This window comes from Zonotrichia leucophrys, chromosome 2, assembly GCF_028769735.1.
Source record: "Zonotrichia leucophrys gambelii isolate GWCS_2022_RI chromosome 2, RI_Zleu_2.0, whole genome shotgun sequence".
NCBI lineage: Eukaryota > Metazoa > Chordata > Aves > Passeriformes > Passerellidae > Zonotrichia > Zonotrichia leucophrys.
Window position 1 is genome coordinate 4339944 of NC_088171.1, and position 21267 is coordinate 4361210.

The 21267-nt window shown below is 40.2% G+C and overlaps 1 protein-coding gene across 2 annotated transcripts in view; it reads right to left on the reverse strand.

The window, feature by feature from the left end:
• Positions 1-21267, reverse strand: part of MINDY4 (MINDY lysine 48 deubiquitinase 4) — a 77349-nt gene that overhangs the window by 50561 nt on the left and 5521 nt on the right. For both annotated transcript variants that reach the window (XM_064703809.1, XM_064703810.1), the window contains exons 4-8: positions 19505-19763; positions 18084-18490; positions 4432-4490; positions 3986-4095; positions 2888-3004 (exon numbers count right to left, since the gene is read on the reverse strand). In XM_064703809.1, the coding sequence (XP_064559879.1) occupies positions 2888-3004; positions 3986-4095; positions 4432-4490; positions 18084-18490; positions 19505-19763 (952 nt within the window). The remainder of the gene's footprint in view (positions 1-2887; positions 3005-3985; positions 4096-4431; positions 4491-18083; positions 18491-19504; positions 19764-21267) is intronic.

The window sequence follows — 21267 nt, forward strand, 5'->3', positions numbered from 1 at the left end:
GTTTAAATATTGACACCTTCTCATATCTCATTTGTATGATACATACTCTGCCTTTCTAGGTTTATTTAAATAACTGATGAGTGAATAATCTGAAATATATCAAGGAAAACAGCAAGGTTTGTGTCAGTCTATCAGGGAGAGCCTTCCGGTCAAAAAAGAAATTATTCATTCTAAATATCTTCTTATAGCACCACAAAAGCTTAACATAAGAAAGAACTGAACAGTTGTTCAGCTGAATTGAATTTTGAAAGTGAAAAGGAAATATATTAATGAGCTGAAACTGGCACAATCTAAGCAAAACACCATTCCTGCACTGGAATTCATTGTGGGGAATTTAATGGCTGGAAGTGATGAGATCCTTTCTGCAGGCTGGAAACACAAAGTAACATTTACTGTGGGCCAGTGACCACTACTGCCACAGCTCCTTTTGGAGCATAAATGAAGATTTAATATCTTCTTTTTTCTGCTAGGCTTTGTGAGATAAAGCAGCATTCTTCTGAGATCACCAGCCTAATGAAATGTTTAACTAGATGAGGTAAGTTAATTAAACATCTTAATGACATGTTTATTACCCATTGTCCTTGCCTCAAAGCCTCTCTTCCTCTCATTTCTGTAACATGGTTTGTTGTGTTTGTGTTCTCCCCAGATGAAGGCAGGAATGATGAATCTGACTCCATCTTATCAGAAGGCTAATTTATTATTTTATAATACTATGTTATATTAAAGAATACTATACTAAATTATACTAAAGAATACAGAAAGGATATTTACTGAATGCTAAAAAAGATAATAATGGAAACTTGTGAGTCTCTCCAGAGTCCTGACACAGCTTGGCCCTGATTGGCCAAAGAGTGAAAACAACTCACAGCAGAATCCGATGAAACAATCCCCTGTGGGTAAACCATCTCCAAACACATTCCACATAAGCAAAACACAGGAGAAGCAAATGAGATAAGAATTGTTTTCCTTTTCTCTGAGGCTTTTCAGCTTCCCAGGAGAAAAATGCTGGGCGAAGGGATTTTTTCAGAAAATGTGAATGTGACAATGGCCTCATTCTCTCAAGCCAGATAAAGATTTTCTGCATCAGCACAGAGGCTTTAATTAGTGTTTTGGAAAGAGGAGCCTGCAAGTATTTACTGAATCCCTCAGATCCCTGCTCCTGAGGGGAGAGACCTTGTGTGGACACCCCAGGAGCAGTGCAGAGCCCCAGGGCTGGCACAAAGGCTTCACAAAGCTGGGGAGGATCCATTCTTCCAAGGAATCTGGTGGATTTTTGTGGAAGAGGTTTTGCAGCAGCTTCTGTGAGCCAGAGAGAAGTTGGATGGGAGGATTCAAAGTTTTCAAGTTCAAAAACCCCTGAAAGAGTTTCCTGCCGGGGTCACTGACATGGAAACCAGGAAAGAGAGAAGGATAAATAAGAGAACCCTGCAATGAGCACTTGGTTTGTCTCTTCTGACCAATGAGTGAAGTGTTAACTTATGAGTTTTTTGAGAATGTATAAGGAGCACACATGCAATTATAAAAAGGGTTTGAAGCCTTCTGAAAATGGAATGCTGCTTTGTATTATCTCCATCTCAACCACGACCATCTCATCTAGGATAGATTTTGGGGCAGCTCCATGACCCAGTGGCACAAGGGTGGTCCCTGGGCTAAGCCTAATGAGGAACACAGAGCTGAGAGGGGTGAAGCACTGTCTGGGAGCCTGGTGCTCAGGCAGGGCTGAAAGGGAGAGCTCAGAGGAGTCACTGGATCAGAGAGCACCAAAAATCTCTCTGGATTGCTGTACTGGTTTTGGTTCGCCAATGCGAGATTTCCTGGCCAATGCACCAATGAGTGTGGTGGGTTCAGTGCTGGCCAAGCACTCACTTTAATGTGCTAGAACGTGCTTATTTCCTGCTGTGAGGTAGGATTAGGAAAAAGGCAAAGCAGGCTCAAAACTTTAAAAGAGTATAAAGAAAAATTTATGAACAGTAACTAAGAGTAATAAGAATCAAAACAAAACTTTAGGACACTTCTCCTCTACAACTTCTTCTTTCTTACTGACAGTGTAAAGAGACAAAACTTAAAATTTTCAGTCAGTTTACCACCTCCAGAATAATCTTTCTTTAGTTCACTTAGGGAGAGAAGTCTTTCTTGCTAATGTTCTGTGATGCAAAACAAGCACAATTGGGCACGTGCTGGCCAGGCTTGGCCAAGTCATGGCTGGGTGGTTTTACCAGCTGTGGTCACCATGGGGACCTGCTGGACATTCCAGATGTGTTCCCCTGCTGGACATTCCAGATGTGTCCCCCTGCTGGATGCTGCTGCCATGGAATTGATGAAAATCTCCTTGCAGGGATCTTGTGGCTGCAGGAGAGGTGAGCCCACCAGCAGTGCCAGTGTCCCAGGGTGCCTGCAAGGTGTTTGTCCCTTTTATTTCAGGAATGAACCTCCTCACCTGACCCCAGTATCTTCAGCAAGTAAAAATCTCCATGTGATTTTCCAGGTAACTCTTGCCACATCTCATTTTGAGCCAGATCAAGCTGCATCTTCAATTTGTTTGGCCCCACATATCCTTTTTCTCTTCTACTCCACCCCTGATTTATGCTCTTTTATTCTTTTACCACCACTAGCTTTCAGCTGCAGTGGTTCCTCCTCCTCCCTGTGAATAATTCCCCATCACACACACACAAACATTTGCACACTTTCTGCAGCTTTTTCACTTTTTCCTCCATCCATCTCAAGTCTCCCATCATGACTTGACAAGGTGACAGCATCCACTGGTAACCAGAGTTTAAAGGAAGAGAAAAGTCTTTAGAAAACTAATTTTTTTCACTGCTGAAACACACAGCCTTTGTAAAGTCAGTGTAAAAAGCAAAGATCAGTGTTAGGAAGGAATTTATAGTACCTTTTTCTGCACAATGCCATATTTTAGCTGTGGAATATTGTTAAATGTAAAACTCTGGATTTTCCATTCTTCACTGAAGCAACAAAGACTGGAGCCAAACAGAAGATTTTTTAATTCCTATAAAAGAAAGAAAAAAAAATTCTCATTTTAAAAACAAGCCCAAAACACTGTAATTTGTAGAAAAGAAAGGAGGAGTGTGGAAGGGTAATGACTAACTGTTCAACCATCCTCTCCTGTTTTAGCCATACTGCAAATAGCAACACCCCAATGAAAAGAAGCAATATTTTCCTTTTCCTGCCATATTCCTTCCACTCATAATGCTAGGAGCTGCTCAGCACTGGAAAATATTTATGTCTAATGTCTGGGGCACAGTTTCCCATGAAAGCATCCCAGTACATTGCCTGAAATTCAACAGCTGGAAGAGCAACCAATGGTGACATGAGGGAGAAAAGGACCCTGTACAAGATAAATGTTAATTAAATAATTGATTTCTGTATTTCAGGTGGCACAAATCCAGAGCTTGGCCCTGAACAACTACAGACCATGGCCAGTAATAGCCACAATGAATAAATTGCATTCATGCTAAAGCAGAGCTCAGGAAATTAAAAAAAATTACTCAGGGCTGGTAGAGTTACTCCAAGCTCATTGATCTAGAAATTAAATTGGAAGTCACCCTCATTTTTTGGCCTGGGTTTTTTTTCTCCTCTGTCTGAATGAAAAGTTAAAGTATTTAATAATTTCATCTCTGCTCAAAATAGGGGAGATAAGCAAGGCAGAAACAGTGAGAGGGGAATAATAAACCACTGTCAGTGAAAGGACTGGAGAGTAACCACATGAATAACTGACATGGGGCATTAAAGAAATAATACAAGCTTAATTAATTAAAGCTACTATCTGTGCTTCAAGTGGGCTGATGCATGAGAGTATTTTTCTGAATTTAAGCATCCCTAAATTATTCTGTCACCTGGACAAGGAATAGACTCAGGAATACAGCACATGTTCAAAAGTACAACTCAGAGCAACCCACTGCAGCTTTGCCTAAGGAAACTCAAACAACAACCTCACAAATCTGTTTATATTTACCATAATTACTCTTACTTTTGCAAGAGAAATATCAATTGCCTTTGATACTATTTGGAGCATATAGAGTGTTGAAAGATCTGGGGTCTTATTGACTTCTCCAGTTGTCTCTTCATCCTCAACATCAACTGAAAGGAAAAAAAAACCAAGTGTTGGATGAAAAGAATTGTTTTCCCCAGCATACTCAGTGCTAGGGGCTCATCAACATGAAAATCAACTTTTATTGTCTTTATAAAAAGAAAAATAGTTTTAGCCAGAATAGGCAGATAAAAAACCACGAGCCAGCCATTGTCTGATTATTTCTTAATCATTTCTTTGTCTATTTAGAAGTTTATAGCAAATTAAATTGCTCTAAATCAATCAAGAGTTACAAAAGAAGCCACTCCTATGTATTTATTTGGCCACAGCTGCTCTGAACAATACAAAAGATGGCAAAAGCCAAACTGAAACTTGACATAACTTACCCAATTCCAGGGCTTCTTTCATCTGGTCTTCTTTACAGCCAGTGGATGTTGGAGACCTCCTACATGAAAATTAATCAAGAAATTAATGACAAAATGTTAATTTTAAATGAGAAAAGGTGTTTGAATAAACAGTAAGAAATAGGGTGCATTCCCACACAAGGATATATAACTTTTACATGTGTGTGTGCATATATATATATATATAAATATATCTATCTTTATTATATACATATATAAATACAAATATATCTATCTTTATATATATATATATATCTTTATATATATAAAAAATACATCTATCTTTTATTTTCTATAAAAAATAAATATATGGTCTAAGAAAGAAAAGGTCTTAGAGAAAAGCCTTTTTCAGTGGAAGAAAGCTGCACTCCAGGAGTTTATGAGGAAAAAGCAGCCAGCAAAGAGCAATACCCTGTGTTTGATTTGGGATTTCAGTCCTGTTCCAGCATCAATCTCATTTCATCTGTGTGATATGACAGATCAGATCATAAAATGAAATTTAAATCCCTGACAGGGGTCAGGGTAAGATTCAAATTAGTCTTTAAACTATTTGAAATATCCAAATAATAAAAGTGGGAATAGGTCTTAGGCTGGCTCCTTTACCAGGGTATATTTTTAATCCATTAAGAGGGATCAGTTGTTCAACTCCTCTTGTGATTTAATTGTACATTACCCAATTAACAGCTTAAAATTCTTATGAATGAATGCTAAAAGGACTAAGCATTTAAACTTGGCTGTGAATTCAGAGCTGAAATAAAACATTTGATTTTTGGAAACAAAATGGGTTTTATTCTTCCTGTTGAAATCACACCAAAACAAATTCAGAATCAAGGAAAACTTTTGAATAATCGTTTCTAAAAATGGCAAAATTTGACCCTTTTTTTCTTTTTTTCCCCAAAAAAGCAATACTGTATCATTGGCTTTTCCTTTGGAAAAAAAGGAATTGCACTGACAATCCTTTCAAAAATAGAATGGAATAGTTTCCTCAGCAACATTCTTTGCAGGCACGATATTACAGCAACAACTGCTGTCATGTCACATACTTTCCATGGGCTTAATTTCCTTTTCAGAGAAAGAAATAATAAAACCAGAATACAGACATATCACACTCAGGATTTGCCCAGTTTAAAGGCATTTTGGCAGCTTTCTCACAGATAGTATTTGATACTATAAGAACAGAAACACTTCTCTTTTTTAGCTATAAATAAGTTAAAGGACGGAGGCAATGAAACGTGGGTGGCCCTGATTCAGGCCAGACAGAATGGAAATGAATCACCCACATTCTAGGAATTTCAGGTAAAAATAAATGGGAGGCCCAGCAGGTCAATAAAAATAAGAGGACTGAGAGCAAATCTGTGTAGTGGCAAAAGCAGCCCTGAGCTCCCACTGAGCATTACTGTATTTTTATGTGATACAGAACTGAATAGAGTTTATTGTGGTATATTTTACAACACAGTCAGGTCTCCTCTTGGTGTTTCCTGACATGAATTTCAGCTGAGATTCCCTTCCCATAACTGCTTGCTACTACTTTCCTCTCTCCTGCTCAAGGAAAGGGTCTTAATGACAACAAATTCAGCAATGAAATACTTTTCAGCCAAGTCATGTCACTCAGGCATAACCAAAAGCCAGATTTTTGTTTTGCCTGAGATTGCAAACTATTCTGTCTGATTTTCTAGTGCTTCTTCCCAGTCAATCAATTTCTATCTAATTTTGCAAGAGTTTTTTAACACCTTCCAAGGCCAGGTTGGACAGGGCTTGCAGCAAGCTTGTCTAGTGGGAAGTGGATGGTCTTTAAGGTAGGATGGTCTTTAAGGTCCTTTCCAACAAAACCATTCTGTGATTCTGTGATTTTGCAATTCTGTGATTCTGTGATTTTGTGATTCTGTGATTTGGTGATTTTGCGATTCTGTGATTTTGTGATTCTGTGATTCTGTGATTCTGTGATTCTGTGATTCTGTGATTCTGCGATTCTGTGATTCTGTGATTTTGCGATTCTGTGATTCTCTGATTCTGTGATTCTGTGATTTTGTGATTCTGTGATTCTCTGATTCTGCGATTCTGTGATTCTGTGATTTTGTGATTCTGTGATTTTGCGATTCTGTGATTCAGTGATTCAGTAATTCTCTGATTTTGTGATTCTGTGATTCTGTGATTCTGTGATTTTGCGATTCTGTGATTCAGTGATTCAGTGATTCTGTGATTTTGTGATGCTATGATTCATTGATTCAGTGATTTTGTGATTCTGTGATTCTGTGATTCTGACAATGCAGCACTAGAGTTTCCATTTATAAATGAAAATCCAGCCCCCCATGGTACAATTCACATGTAGCTCTCCTGGCACCATTTTTTTTATAGTGTTAATTCTCTCTGGAAAGTCTAAAAGATGTTGGTCCTACACCATTCCAGGAAGAACCAAGCCCGGGATGCAAAGTGCTCAGAATTCTCAAGGCTGAGAATTCCCATCAAGCTGAGGAAAGCACTGACATCCAAGATTAATGTTGGGTGTTTTCTGCTTAAGTAGGGTATTTTTGCAGGTGGAGGTTCCCCTCCTTGAGGGGAACTTGTGTTTCTCAAAACAGCCAGGACATTTATTGCAATTTCCATTTCAGCACAGGGCTGCTGTTCCAGGAAAATTTATTGTAGGTGTAAAACCAATTGGTTGGAACACTTAGGGAAGGGGGAAGTCATCCATCATGGCAGGAAAATGGGACAGGAAGAAAATATGTTTCATTCTAAACATACTATACAAAACTTTCTCTAAATATTTGAACATTCCTCTCTGGCCTCCAAGCATTGTAGGAAAATGGATTTACAGAGAAAAGTGAACCCACAGAGAGGGAGCTCCTTGGCAGAATAATGGATGTGCATTCCACCATTTCCTATTTACACCAACACTCACAAGAGGTCAAATAAACAAAGAGGCTTAAAAATTACACATCAGTGGCTTTAAGGTGGTGGTAAAACCCATTTTCATTGCCAGATTACAACAGCTTTTCTACTGGATGTGGAATAGGCAGCCATATCTGATATTCTTGGAATAGTGAGTAAAATCTGCAGAGCAGAAAATAAAAAAATAGATTCTATTGCTGTTCGCAAAAGGGTAAAAAAGGCCATTCTGTGTGTTGCAGCTTGTCACAGCTTTGGGACACAATTATAAAATCAGAATTATTAAAAGAAATTGTAAAGATGCAAAGGACATGATCACAATCAATCCCAGGCAATATTTTTCAATGGGAAAAAGGCCCTGTCATGAGAATTTAATATAAATTCTATCATGTTGGCAAGGCTGATTGACAAAGGTAAGAGAGGCTCATGCACCTAATTTCCCTTAATTTCCTTTTTAGTGAAGACCTGCATCTGATTTAAACATTTGCAATATGAAAAGTTAACTGGTGAACAGATGACAGATAGATTTGTGAACACTGACAGATACAAAACAGGTAAATGAGAAACTTGGCATTGAAAGGGTAATTTCTAATAGAAGTGGTCACTTCTGATAGAAATAGATTCCCTCACACATGAATCTGCATTTGTCCTGCTGAATTTTACCAGCTGTGACAATGTGAAATCTTTGTTCGGAAAGATATAAAACATATATATAAAAAATATAAAAAAAGAATGATTATAATCATAGGTTGAGCTACAAGATGGTTTTAAGTTGGGCTCACCTGAACACAAAGCTCATCCATAGGCTATGAATACATATTTATCTCCAGCTACAAAATCAGAATTACAATTAAAATGGAGCTGCTTTGTTCCTACTGTTCTCCACCAGAGATTTTGGAGTGTGAAATTCCCACTGGAATTTCCAAGCAGCTCAGTGTGAACTCACCACTACGTTCAGCAACTCTAAACTGTTGTCAGCAAAATAAACAAGAATCAGTAAATTTTTTTTAAAAAGAAGATAAAATTCCACTAAATAAAAATACACACCACCCACAAGACACTACATAAAGCACAGAAAATGGTTCCCAGGTTTTGGCACTCAACCAATTCACATCACTGGAGATGAATCCAACCCTCTGCTCTGTCCCCCATCAATGAAGTACCCTCTCTGTCTGGTTTGGGCCTTCAACTCTTAGGTCATTTAATTTTTAATGATGTGGAATATTTCTGGTCTTCCATTTCCTGTCAGAAACCTCAGATTTTTAACAGTCCAAACCATTGTAACATTATAAATTATCTTCCTGAAAACTAATATCAACTGTTAAACTGGGAGATAAAAGCTTACACTGAGGATGGGGTATTCTCTTATCTTCTCATAAAAAAAAAAAGGTGAATTCAAAAAACAGGTTACTGGTGAGCCCACAGAGATTCTGCCTCCTGGTAAAGTAATCTTAGGGGTAAAAAGAGGTAAAAAAAGCTTCCTTGTGCTACCTGCACACAAATGATTTTTTTAAGGAGCAAATAATTCCACAGAGTCATGGAATAATTTGAATTGGAACACACCTCCATGATCCTCTAATGCAAATTCTCAACTGACTGACTGCATTTCAGGCAATAGGCTGGACCTCTCCAGATTTACCTCCTTTCCAAAAATAAAGAAATGATACAGCAGCCATTTGTCATTTCCAGTAATTGCAAAGTGCCTCTTCCTATGGAGTGCTGGAAAAATACTAAAAGGGCAAATGGCAGCCCCACAGATGTTACACCGTGGGTTTTGCTGCCATAAATCCATTGGCACCACACAAAAGTCACAATAGTTTATAAATTTATTTTAGGCCCTTTTTTCCGGTCCAAGCATTATGTTATAAAAGGCGTTACACAACTCCGGGCACTTGAAGGTTTTCACTCCTGATTTGGCAACCACAACCTCTCTTTTCATCCACGGGTGAGTTAAATCCATATTCCCCATGGATGAGCCAGTTTTGTGTGACAGACATTCCTCTGCTGCCAGTTGGATGAGTCAAATCCAGGCTGATCCCTGGAGAAAGGGATCAGAGCCCCTCCAGGAGGGTTTGGTTCCTCTCCCCAGGAAGGTGTGGCTGCACTGCTCTCACCATATTTCCTGCCTCCAAACCCACCTCAAAGCACTGGAGATGATGCAAAGTGGGGCTGAAGGACAATGCAGAGACCCCAGATAAAGGTGGAAGGAAATGTGACACCCCAATTTACTCCTGGGCTGTTCTCACTGTGTTTCCTACCTCCAAACCCACTCTAAGCACTGGAGATGATGCAAAGTGTGGTTGAAGACCCCAGACAAAGGTGGAAGGAAATGTGCCACCCTAATTTACTCCTGTGTGGAATTCACATTCTCTGAAAAAATCCCTTTGCCCAGGGTTTTTCTCCTGGGAAGCTGAGAAGCCTCAGAGAAAAGGAAAACAATTCTTATCTCATTTGCTTCTCCTGTGTTTTGCTTACGTGGAATGTGTTTGGAGATTGTTTACCCACAGGTGATTGTTTCATTGGATTCTGCTGGGAGTTGTTTTCACTCTTTGGCCAATCAGGGCCAAGCTGTGTCAGGACTCTGGAAAGAGTCAGGAGTTTTCATTGTTATCTTTTTAGCATTCAGTAAGTATCCTTTCTGTATTCTTTAGTATAGTATAGTATTCTTTAATATAATATAGTATTAGCAAATAATAAATTAGTCTTCTGAGAACATGGAGTCAGATTCATCATTCCTGCCATCATCGAGGCATTCCCAGCAAACACAATACTCCTGGGCTGCTCCAGCACTGTTCTCACTGTGTTTCCTCCCTCCAAAATCACTCCAAGCACTGGAGATGATGCAAAGTGTGGCTGAGGGACAACACAGAGACCCCAGACAAAGGTGGAAGGAAATGCACCTACGTAATTTACTCCTGGGCTACTCCAGCCAGACTCTGACTCAACTCCAATTTCTAGAAACGCCACCCCAGCCCTTTGCATCCTCTTCCTCTGAGAGTGGGAAAAACTGATTTGATTCCTCAGGCGTTGCTCACACACACACTGAGAATCCTGGAATAACCTGGGGCTTTCTGGCTGGTTTTAAATGAGATCACATCCAAAATGACCTGGCTGTGGGAGCTCAGCCCTCATTCCACAGAATTCATTATACAGGTGGTGAGAACTTTTAGGAACTGCTCAACACCAACCAGGATCAAAATTTCATTACTCACCAAATTGCCAGGTATTACTTTAGACAGTGTCAGCCCATCCCACACACCGATTTTGTGAGTAACACTGAAATATTGCAGCCCACCAGGCAAATAGAGAATATTCCTAGAAAAATCTACTTTTACACCAAAATTCACAGTAGGAAAGACTGAAGCCAAGCAAATATACTGGGTAAATACTATACATTATATAAACAATATACATAACTCTTCTGGAACTATTTTTCCTTTCAGTTGGAAATTCAATTTTATTTTTTAAAAATAGCATTAAACCTGGAATGTTAATTAGTATTCTTTATGAAATGAGACATTCACATATTAACCTTCAACAGGCATTGAATTTTTCTGTTTCACTGAGTCAAGAAATTATCAGTGCAGTCCAGAAACCTCCTGGGTTGCTTGTGCTCTGCTTTGTTGCTTACACTGACTGAGGGAACACCAAATCCTGCTCAGGACTTGCTCAGAAACTCATGGCCAAGATTCTCTGCCAATCTCCTAATGCAGATCAGCCCAGATTGTGGCTGGGGATGATGCAGGATAAAAAGATAGGAGAGGATATTTACAGTTTTAGGCACTCAAGCATCCATAATTGACAGGTATTGGCACAGTCCTCACATGGAAAATAAGCTTTTTTTATTCCTGTTAATAACAGAGAGCATGAATATCAATCCTTTAATGACCATAAGACTTTCAAAATAATATTTTGAAAGCATTATGGTCCTTACAAGATTTATACAATAATATTTTGAAAGTGTCAGATATCTAAAAGAATAAAAAACCAAAACAGCTAAACAACTCTGAATATATTTTTAAAGAATTTAAGGAATTTGTTTTAAGATCTGGGTTTTTTTCCTCTAGGGATTTCCTATTTCTATAAATAAGTTTTCAGGGTCCTTTTTTGTGGAATATATGCAAGAGAAAAAGCAGAATTCTCACTAACACAATGGGTTCACCTGTACTGTGATTTAATAATGCTGAGGACCAGGCCAGGAGCAGAAGGTGGAAGTTCTTGGCCTGTTATCTGAGAGTCACAGAGTGACAATGCCAAAGACACCCCTAAATACGTGGGGGAAATATAAAACAAATCAGTAAAACCTAAGAGAAAAACAACAGCAAAAGTTCAGAGCAGCAAAGATAAAAATATTTAGCAGACAGTACAAGCTTCAGACAAAAAATGCCTAAAGGAACATGAAAAATATTTAGAGTATTTTAACAGAGGTGAATATGTAGCAAGGAAAAGAAACAGCAGTCCAAAAATCAACTTCAGCTGTGGATAACAGGGCAAAACACAGCAAATGGAAGGTGAATACAACAAAAAGAAATTCCTTATAATAAGAACTGCTAGAAAGTGAATGTATTATCAGGGGAGAAGTGTCACCTGAGTCACTTAAGACTGGAGCAGACAAAACCTGGAAAAAGTATTTCAGCAAATCTAAATATACATAGCAGTGATTAATCTGCCTTAGAAAGAGATGACCCCAAAAGTTCTTTTCCATCCATAATTTCTAAGGCTCTATGAAATATGAGCGATGTTCCACTTGATGTCTGTGGCAATTCCCTAACCCAACCCTATCCGTGCTAGAACACAGGGCAGTGCCAGAAAAAGACTTCTTACCAAACAAGGAGGGATATTTTGGGAATGGGAAGCACTGAACAGTGCCCAGCTGTGGTGAACTCAGCAGAGAGACCCTGGCAGAAGGAGAAACCCTGGCTCTGAGCTCACTGGCACTTCCCTGGAGCTGCAGTGCATGGGAGAGGCTCAGCTTTGGGTTGGAAATGGTGCCTTGTGAGGGCTGACCTAGAACAGAGACGGGACAGAGCTAAAGAATAAAGCAGGGATTTACTAAAAGCCTCCATGGATGCACCTTGGGCAGCACCAGAGCCCAGCCAGGGCTGCACCCAAGATGAACCAAAATGGCCCCAAAATGCACGAGCGCTCCCGGGCTCTCTCCCTGGGATCAGTTCTGCTCCATTTGCACCTTGCAGTTCATTGTCCCATTCCAGCTTTAGCCCAGGCAGTCCCACCCTGCTTGTTTTTCTCTCTCCAGCCCACGGGGTTTGTGCTCCTGGGCTGAGATTTGGATCATTTGTCCTTGGTGCCCAGCTGGAGCAGGAATTGTTTTGTCTCCCTGCTCTGTGCACAGAGCTCACCATGCCCATTGATATGGAGCTCAGACCCACACACTAAAGCAGCACAGAATCTGAAAAATACAAAAGCTCAGAAAAGGGACCTGAATCCAACTTGCAGAGCCATAAAGCAGTGCCTGGAACACCCCTGTGCCCTGGCAGAATGCTGCAGCAGAGCAGCAGCACAGCCAGGCTGCAGCCAGCACTGGTGGCCTGGCACAATCAGGTAATTGAATCCAGGGGATTGCTCACAATGGAAGGATGAGTGCAGAATCAATTATCCTCCCTGCTCCTGGAAATGCACACATCTCTGCCTCTGGACAATGGGATTCACTGCTGCATCCCTCTGCTCACTAATGGCAAAAGGAAATTTTCATTTTGACGTCATGATACTCCCAGTTCTTTGTGCCTTTCTGATTCTGAGCCATTCCCTTGGAGTTCCTATGAAATATCCCTAACTTCAGGTCTTTTGTTCCCTTGGCCCAGTTTTACCCTTTTTTTCTGATTTCAGTGCTCTGATTTTAATTTCATGCTGTTTTTCCTGGAACTGGGGAAGTTGGTTGGCTTTATGTGAAAACCAGAATTTCAAGCATCACATGTTCTTCTTTGTAACTACCAGAAGAGAAATGGAGCTGTACTGACCAAACCTGCCCCTCTAACTCAGCAAAAGTTGGTTGCACCACACTGCAGAACTGCCAGCTCAGATTTACTCATCCAAAAATTATTCAGCTGACAACTGGAGGTTTTCCACAGCACCACCCCACTTTGCACTGATAGACTTAACGGAAAATTAGGAAAACACTTCAGGGGCTGCAGGAGCAACAACTGCAGCATGCCTCTGTAGTCAAGACAAAAGAAGTGTTTCTCAACAGTTCTGAAGTGGGTTTTTCTTGCCTTTCCCCAATTTTGTTTGCTCAAGCTGTGAAATGGGGAAATCTTGACCTTCTAACCCCATGTAACCTTCCCAAAAAAGTCATTATTCGTCGTGGCTTTATTTCTGGAAAAGCAATAGAAAGTCTTTAACGCAAGGACAGTCATCAACTTCAACACCCATCTATTTCTTTACAATTTCTAAAGATCATTAATTCCATTCCACTCATTCTTTATTCTGTTTGCTGAGGTTAATGATAAATATTCCCCTCCAGTAGGGGATTCAGCACCAAGCAGAATCACAGGATGATTTAGAGGTCACCTCAAGATATTAAAGGGAGCAGAGAACCTTTCCCTGCTGCCATTCCAGGCTCTACCCAGGATAAAAGACTCAGGAAAATCTTTATTAATTTGCTCCCTGTGACCTGAGTTATGTTCCCTCAACATCATCTCTCCCAAGTCCTTACAAATGTTAAGAAACCACAGACACAGCAATTTTTAGGTGGAATCTTGAACTGGGTACTTTTAAATTTAGGTTTTTATTCCCTTCAAAATCTCTTAAAAAAAAAAAAAAGGTAGTGAATAATCCACGTTTTATTTGGCCTTGCACACAAGAGGAGCAGAGACTCAACAAAAAAGGGGAATACTCTTTTGAAGATGAACAATAAACAGCAGCATTAAAATAACCTGAAGAGGGTTTCAAATTCTCCACTGAAGTGGCACTGAGACATAAATGTCATTTTTAATTTGTTAAGTTAAATAAAACTGCTGAGAAGGAGCATGGAGGAATTACTGACATATTCCTGAATAAATGTGAGCGCACTGCTTGCACAACATCACCACATTAAAGCCTGGCTCCAAATAAGATGGAAACTCCCTTTTTCCAAGGAATCACATGGAAAAGACAAGAGGCCATGGGTACAAATCACTCCTGGGGACATTCCAATTGGACACAAGAGGAAAATTTTTCAAGAGAACAATCAGCCATTGGAACCAACCCCCAGGGAAAAGTGTTGAATTCCCAAACCCTGGGCACTTTTAAGATTTGGCATAAAGGGTGCTGGGTCACCTTGTCGAGACTGTGCCTTTGCCAAGGAAGGTTGGACCAGGTGATCCTTGAGGCACCTTCCACCCTGGTGCTGTGGGATTCTGTGAATTGAGAAATTCAACTGGCTGCTGGCTGCTTACAGATGAGAATAAATGAGGATTTGCTGCCACCTATATGTTGCTTTTCTCATAGATTAATGAAAAACAAAAATTCTAAAATAAAACCTACCTGTAGGATCTGGGTAGGTATGCAAACTGAACAGCATAATATATTTTTTTTATGAAACAACCCATCATGACTTTGCAAAGAATACAATCATGGCAATAAAGAATCATCATTGACCCCTGTAATATCTTTCATTAAAAGGTGTGAGTCAAAATGTTGAGCATCTGCATTTCCCTAAGATATTTTATGGCCAGGTATTCTCTTAAAGGTTGGCAGTAGTTTTACCTCCAATTTTTTCTCCTATGTTTGCACAGGATGCCTTCAGCCTGCATGCTGTTACAGCACTTTTGGCATGGGAGAAAAGAGAATCAAAAAGCAAAGTAAATGGAAGGAAAAATTAGATTTATCTTTAGTTTTCTATGGGAAAAAAACCCCAGAATTGCAGCTGTGGTTAATCCTACAGAGGTTTTCAGCTACTCATGTGAATAGTTAGATTGGGATTTAGTAACAGAGAATGGAAGAGGATCCAGACAAATACTTGCTGTATTTACACTGTAATTTTTCACTGTATTACCACTGTAATCCACCGTATTACCACTGTAATTTTTCATTCTTTAAAATGCTCAATCACTTTGGCTGGCTCAATCTGCAGGATTTGGCTGAAGGGAAATAGAAGTTTTGCAAGAGCCAGGCCTGATATTGTGGGTGTTTATTTGGAGTCTCTATTCCTCCCTCTGACCTCCAGGAGTCCCAGCAGCCCTGCTGGGTTCTGTGGGTGCTTCCAGGAGCTCAGAGCTCAGCAGGGACCAAATGCTCTGCTGTGGTGTTGGGAGGGTCCCCAGGATGAGGTGAGAGATGAGAATTTGACTCCAAGTTCTCAGAATAATATATAAATAATTATAATAAAATATATTATAATATATAATTATAATATTATATTATGCAATAATATTTAATTAGACAATATAATATATAATATATCATATGTAATGGAATGTAATATAATGTAATATAATGTAATATAATATAATATAAATATAAATATTTATTATATATTGTAGATTATATATTATATATAATATATTATATATATTATATATATTATTATATATAATATATTATTACATATATAATAATATATATATTATTATATATATTATTATATATAATATGTTATTACATATATAATAATATATACAATTTATTATATTATATTACATTACATTATATTACATTACAATACATTATATTACATTATATTACTAAAACTATACTAAAGAAAGAGAAATGATACAGCAGAAGTCTAAATCAAGACTAAATCAATGAAAGCTCGTGACTGACTCCTCAGAGTCAGACACAGCTGATGGTGATTGGTCATTAATTAAAAACAATTCACCTGTTTGGATAAACAATTCTCCAAATCACATCCCAGAGGAGGAAAACATGGAGAAGCTGAGGCTTCTCATCTTCCCAGGAGGAGAAATCCTGGCAAAGGGATTTTTCAGAAAGTCTCACAGTGACACTCTGCTGCCTGCAGCTCCCACTGCCCGGCAGAAATGAATAAGGCTCTGCTTAGGAAAGGGCTCCCTCTCCTGCTCCTGCTGAGACCACAGCAGCTCTGTGAGGGAAGGGAATTGCTCCCAATCCCTCCCTGCCTGCAGGGATGGAGCACAGACAAGATGGCAGCACATCCTGTGGGTCACCCCCCTACCAGCCCAGCTTCTCCAAAGGTTGGGAAGTGCCAGCGTCCAAACACATCAGAATGAACCACAGAATTACAGAGTTGTTTAGGTTGGAAAAGATCTCTCAGATCATCGAGTCCAACCAGCATTGCTGTGTCCACCACCAAACCCTGTCCCCAAGTGCCACATCCACACAGCTTTTGAGCACTTCCAGAGGTGGTGATTCCATCACTGCCCTGGGCAGCCTGTTCCAATGCCCGACCAGCCTTTCAGGGAAGAAATATTCCCTAATATCCAAACTAAATCTCCCCTGACACAACTTGAGGCCATTTCCTCTCCTCTCCCTGTTCCCTTGGAGCAGGGCCCGACCCCCACCTGGCTGTCCCCTCCTGTCAGGAGCTGTGCAGAGCCACAAGGTCCCCTCTGATCCCCCTTCTCTCCAGGCTGGCCCCCTTCCAGCTCCCTCAGCCCCACCTGGTGTTCCAGACCCTTCCCCAGCTCTGTTCCTTTCTCTGGACTCACTCCAGCCCCTCAAAGTCTTTCTTGTCATGAGGGGCCCAGAAGTGACTCCAGGATCTGAGGTGTGGCCTCAGCAGTGCTGAGTGCAGGGGACAATCCCTGCCCTGGCCCAGGCCAGCTGCCCTTGGCCTTCTTGGCCACCTGGGCACTCCTGGCTGAGTTCAGCCACTGTCACCAGCACCCCCAGGTCCCTTCTCACTTTTCCAGCCACTCTTCCCAAAGCTGTGGTGCTGGCTGGGATTGTTGTGACCCCCTTGTAGGACCCAGCTGCTAACAAGGGAGGTTTGGATCAGACTTTTCACTGGTTTTTAGCAAGTCTTTCCAGGGAATTCCACACTGAGAATTCCACCACATCTCTGAGGCTCATCCATAATGAACTGTCCATTCATTGATTAGCTAGTATCAGGAATAATACACTCAATATTCTCAGCTTTGGAGCTGCCAAAGCCACTTAACTCTCTTCTCTATCTCAATTAATGCTGAGTGTGAGGAAAAAATCATCCTGAGAGTGGAAAGGATGAAGGGATGGGGCAGCACTACCTTATAGAATCAGCACTACCTTATAGGATCAGCCAAGCTGTATGAAACCAGAGTTTTAATACTTTAGACTGTGGTACTTTGGCCTACTACACGTTAATCTTTTACAAATTAAATGAATGTGGAATGCTGGCCCTGTGGAATGCTCTTTTCAGCAAATTTTTGGTTCCAAATAGGAATCAAGTGCCACTTCTGGCCCATCTGCAGCTCCAGCACACCCCCAGTTTGATAATTCCCACAGCCCCTAACTTATAAATGTACTTATACCTAATGTGTATTTGTTTCTTTCTCAATAGTGTCTCCACATATGGTATCTCAATAAAAAATTAAACTAGAAAACAAAATAGCAATAATAATTTTAAGAAAACAATGTTAGTGTATAAATTAAAAAAATGCTACGCCTCCCACTCTTACATTTTATCCAGAAAAAGAATTAAAAAACATTAATTAAGAACGTAAGAGAGAGAAAAGCCAAAAATATATATTTGGAGCTCTCTGAGGGAGACACTTCTAAAAATTTTATACTACGAAATAATGCAGAAAAATAATAAAAACTCTGTTTTAGCATAATATCCCCAGAAATACTCTCACCTGTGGCCTGACAACCGACTCTCAGCTTTCCTGAGGGATCTTTCCTTCTTTTCTCTCCCAGCCCCTGAATGCCTGTGAGGGACACTCACTTTAAGGCTTTTCTCACTGCTGTCTGCACCAGAGCTTGCAAGAGATTTCCTTTCCTTCTCTCTCTCAGACAGCAGCTTGGACAAAAAATCCTCTGCATCTTTGGGGCTGTTCCTTGGTTTTTCAGAGGCAGAGCTGGTGTGTGAGCTTAGCACGGTCCTGGATGCAAATTCCAGGTGGGATATTGTTGGAGATGCTTTGCTTTCCTGCAGATCAGGGCTTGGGACACTCAGGTCGTGCTCTTCATGCTCCTCACCCCTGGGCTGGGCTGTGCTGCTGATGCTCGTGGATCTTTTAGAAATCCTCCTTTTTTGGGGATCCTGGAAGAAAGGGCCATGAAAACCACAGATTTCACCTTTATCTTTCAATAAACACAAAAAGCAAAGGAAAGCTCTAGCACTGATTTCTGAGCTGATCTATTAATTCATTTTTAGGAACCAGCTTAGAGAGTAAATCAGATTTTTTTAAAAATCAGTAATAAAATAAGACAAATACTTTCACTTAAAATTTGACCAGCATTAAAGATGCTGCCTACCATTAACGCATTTCCATATTTTTACCAGGAACAACAATAAATTACCTCCTAGGAGCTAATTTTAGGACTGTATCTAGCTCAGAAAATCAACACATAAAGGATATTTTACTGGTATCTAGCCTATAGGTATCTAGTCTTTACTTCTAAATCAAAAACATTTACAAATATCCAACGAATTAATTCAATTTCCATATCCTCTTCAGTACTACCTAAATGTCACAGTTAAATATTTTAATTTCTCATTATCACAAGCTTAATTTTACATTGGAAAAGTCCCTGTAATTATACAAAAGAAACATAAAGAAAAAAAATAGGCAAGAAATTTTTAACTGTGCTTTGAAAGCACTTCTTAATGGAATATGGTCTGGTGTGATCAATTCAGAAATATATTTTCAACTGGAAGCAATTTTCAGTTCCAAACTGCTGCTGATTAAATGTTGGGTCTTGGAAAAACCAGAGTAAAACAGATACTGTGAAGGTAACAAAGCAATTTTCATGGGAAAAATGGAAAACCAAATCTGTCAAGAGATTTCAAGAATGGGCAAGAATTATAAAGGAATTCAGCGACCTGAGATCACAGACATGCAGGGGGTGATTGCCTGCACTGGTTTTATCTGAAATTCTGAATGAAGTGCAACAACTTCCCTAACTTACCCCTTCTTTTCAGCCTGCAGATTTAATAATGCATTAACATGCAGAAGCCATTTGAACATTATTTGCAAGTGACTTTTTTTAGCCCAGCAGGCTGGATATAAAATCCATGGGCAACTCAAACATTTTGTAAAATGTTAGGAATCACCTCTGGTGAACTTGCCACCGGTCCAGCCATCATTCCTCTGGCAATGAGACCAGCCCTGGGCCTGGACTTCTCCTTCCCTGTGGATTTCAGCTCCTCAGAAATCACAGCTGCTTTTAAATCCTCTTGACTGTCTTTGAACTTCTTGTCCCAAGCACAGGATAAGTTACTGCTGTGGGTTGTCCCTGTGTGGCATTTTTCACTTCTGTGCTGATGCTTTCTGGGTGCAGGGATTTTATCCAATGGGTTCTCAGCATCATGCCTAGAAGGAAAAAGAGGAAAAGCTTAAAACAGCAAAGTTATGCACAAGTAAATTAATAAAACCAGATAGAGCACTGCTGTAAAATTAAGTTGCATTTTACCTTGAAACGGTAATCAAATGCAGTTACTTTTCATCTAAACATTTGGAAGTAGGACTTCAGGACATTATGTCATCATTATTATGTGTCACAATTGGTTATAATATGGGCAACACCATCCCGTGATTACTTATTTTGATGTAAAAACTGTTCAAAATGAGAGAAGGGAAATTAATTTCTTCTCAATATGTAATGTTCTCTCCTGTGAGGGTGGGGAGGCCCTGGCACAGGGTTCCCAGAGCAGCTGTGGCTGCCCCTGGATCCCTGGCAGTGCCCAAGGCCAGGTTGGACAGGGCTTGGAGCAACCTGGGATAGTGGAAGGTGTCCCTGCCCATCCAGGGGGTGGAATGAGACGAGCTTTTAGCTCCCTTCCAGCCCAATCCATTCTGTGATTGTATGATTGTGTATCATAGCAGAAAGTACAATTTATTTGTTATATCAGACAGGTGCTAAGCTACACCCAGCAGCTCCTGTTCCTTCTCCATGTTTGAAAATGTAACACTTTTGCTCACATCCTCTGTTCTCCTGTAACTTAGACTGACTCTACTGACCCCTCTCACTCTTTGTTCAGCTGTAGAACACTTACTTTAGTCCAAAAACAAAAGCACTTTTGTGATGGCAATTATTTTACTGAGTAGTTCCCAGTTCCGTGTCCATTTTTAAATTTCTAAATTCTGTGTAAATCAAAACAACTCGCCTTCCTTAATACAAGGAAACAAGTCTCTGAACTTGTTTTTCCCTCTGGGATGTTTTCCTCCATCCTAATTTAACGTAAAGCAGCTCTATAAGTTGAAACATCTTGTACCACAAACATGTTCCTTTTATTTAACCCATTTTTCCAGGAGTGTGTCTCATGTGGTGAGGACACTCTGTGTATGATGTGTGTGATGTGTGTGATGTGTATGTGCAGGCTGACCTAGAACAGAGGCTGGACAGAGCTAAAGAATAAAGCAGGGATTTATTCAAAGGCCTCCATGGATGCACCTTGGGCAGCACCAGAGCCCAGCCAGGGCTGCACCCAAGATGAACCAAAATGGCCCCAAAATGCACGAGCGCTCCCGGGCTCTCTCCCTGGGATCAGTTCTGCTCCATTTGCACCTTGCAGTTCATTGTCCCATTCCAGCTTTAGCCCAGGCAGTCCCACCCTGCTTGTTTTTCTCTCTCCAGCCCACGGGGTTTGTGCTCCTGGGCTGAGATTTGGATCATTTGTCCTTGGTGCCCAGCTGGAGCAGGAATTGTTTTGTCTCCCTGCTCTGTGCACAGAGCTCACCATCCCATAATATATGAAGAACTACAGAACTACACACTAAAGCAGCACAGAATCTGAAAAATATAAAAGCTAAAACCTGAGTCATCATGTATATAAACTGAAGGGAGCCTGATCTGCCTCTGGAATCATCAGGAAAA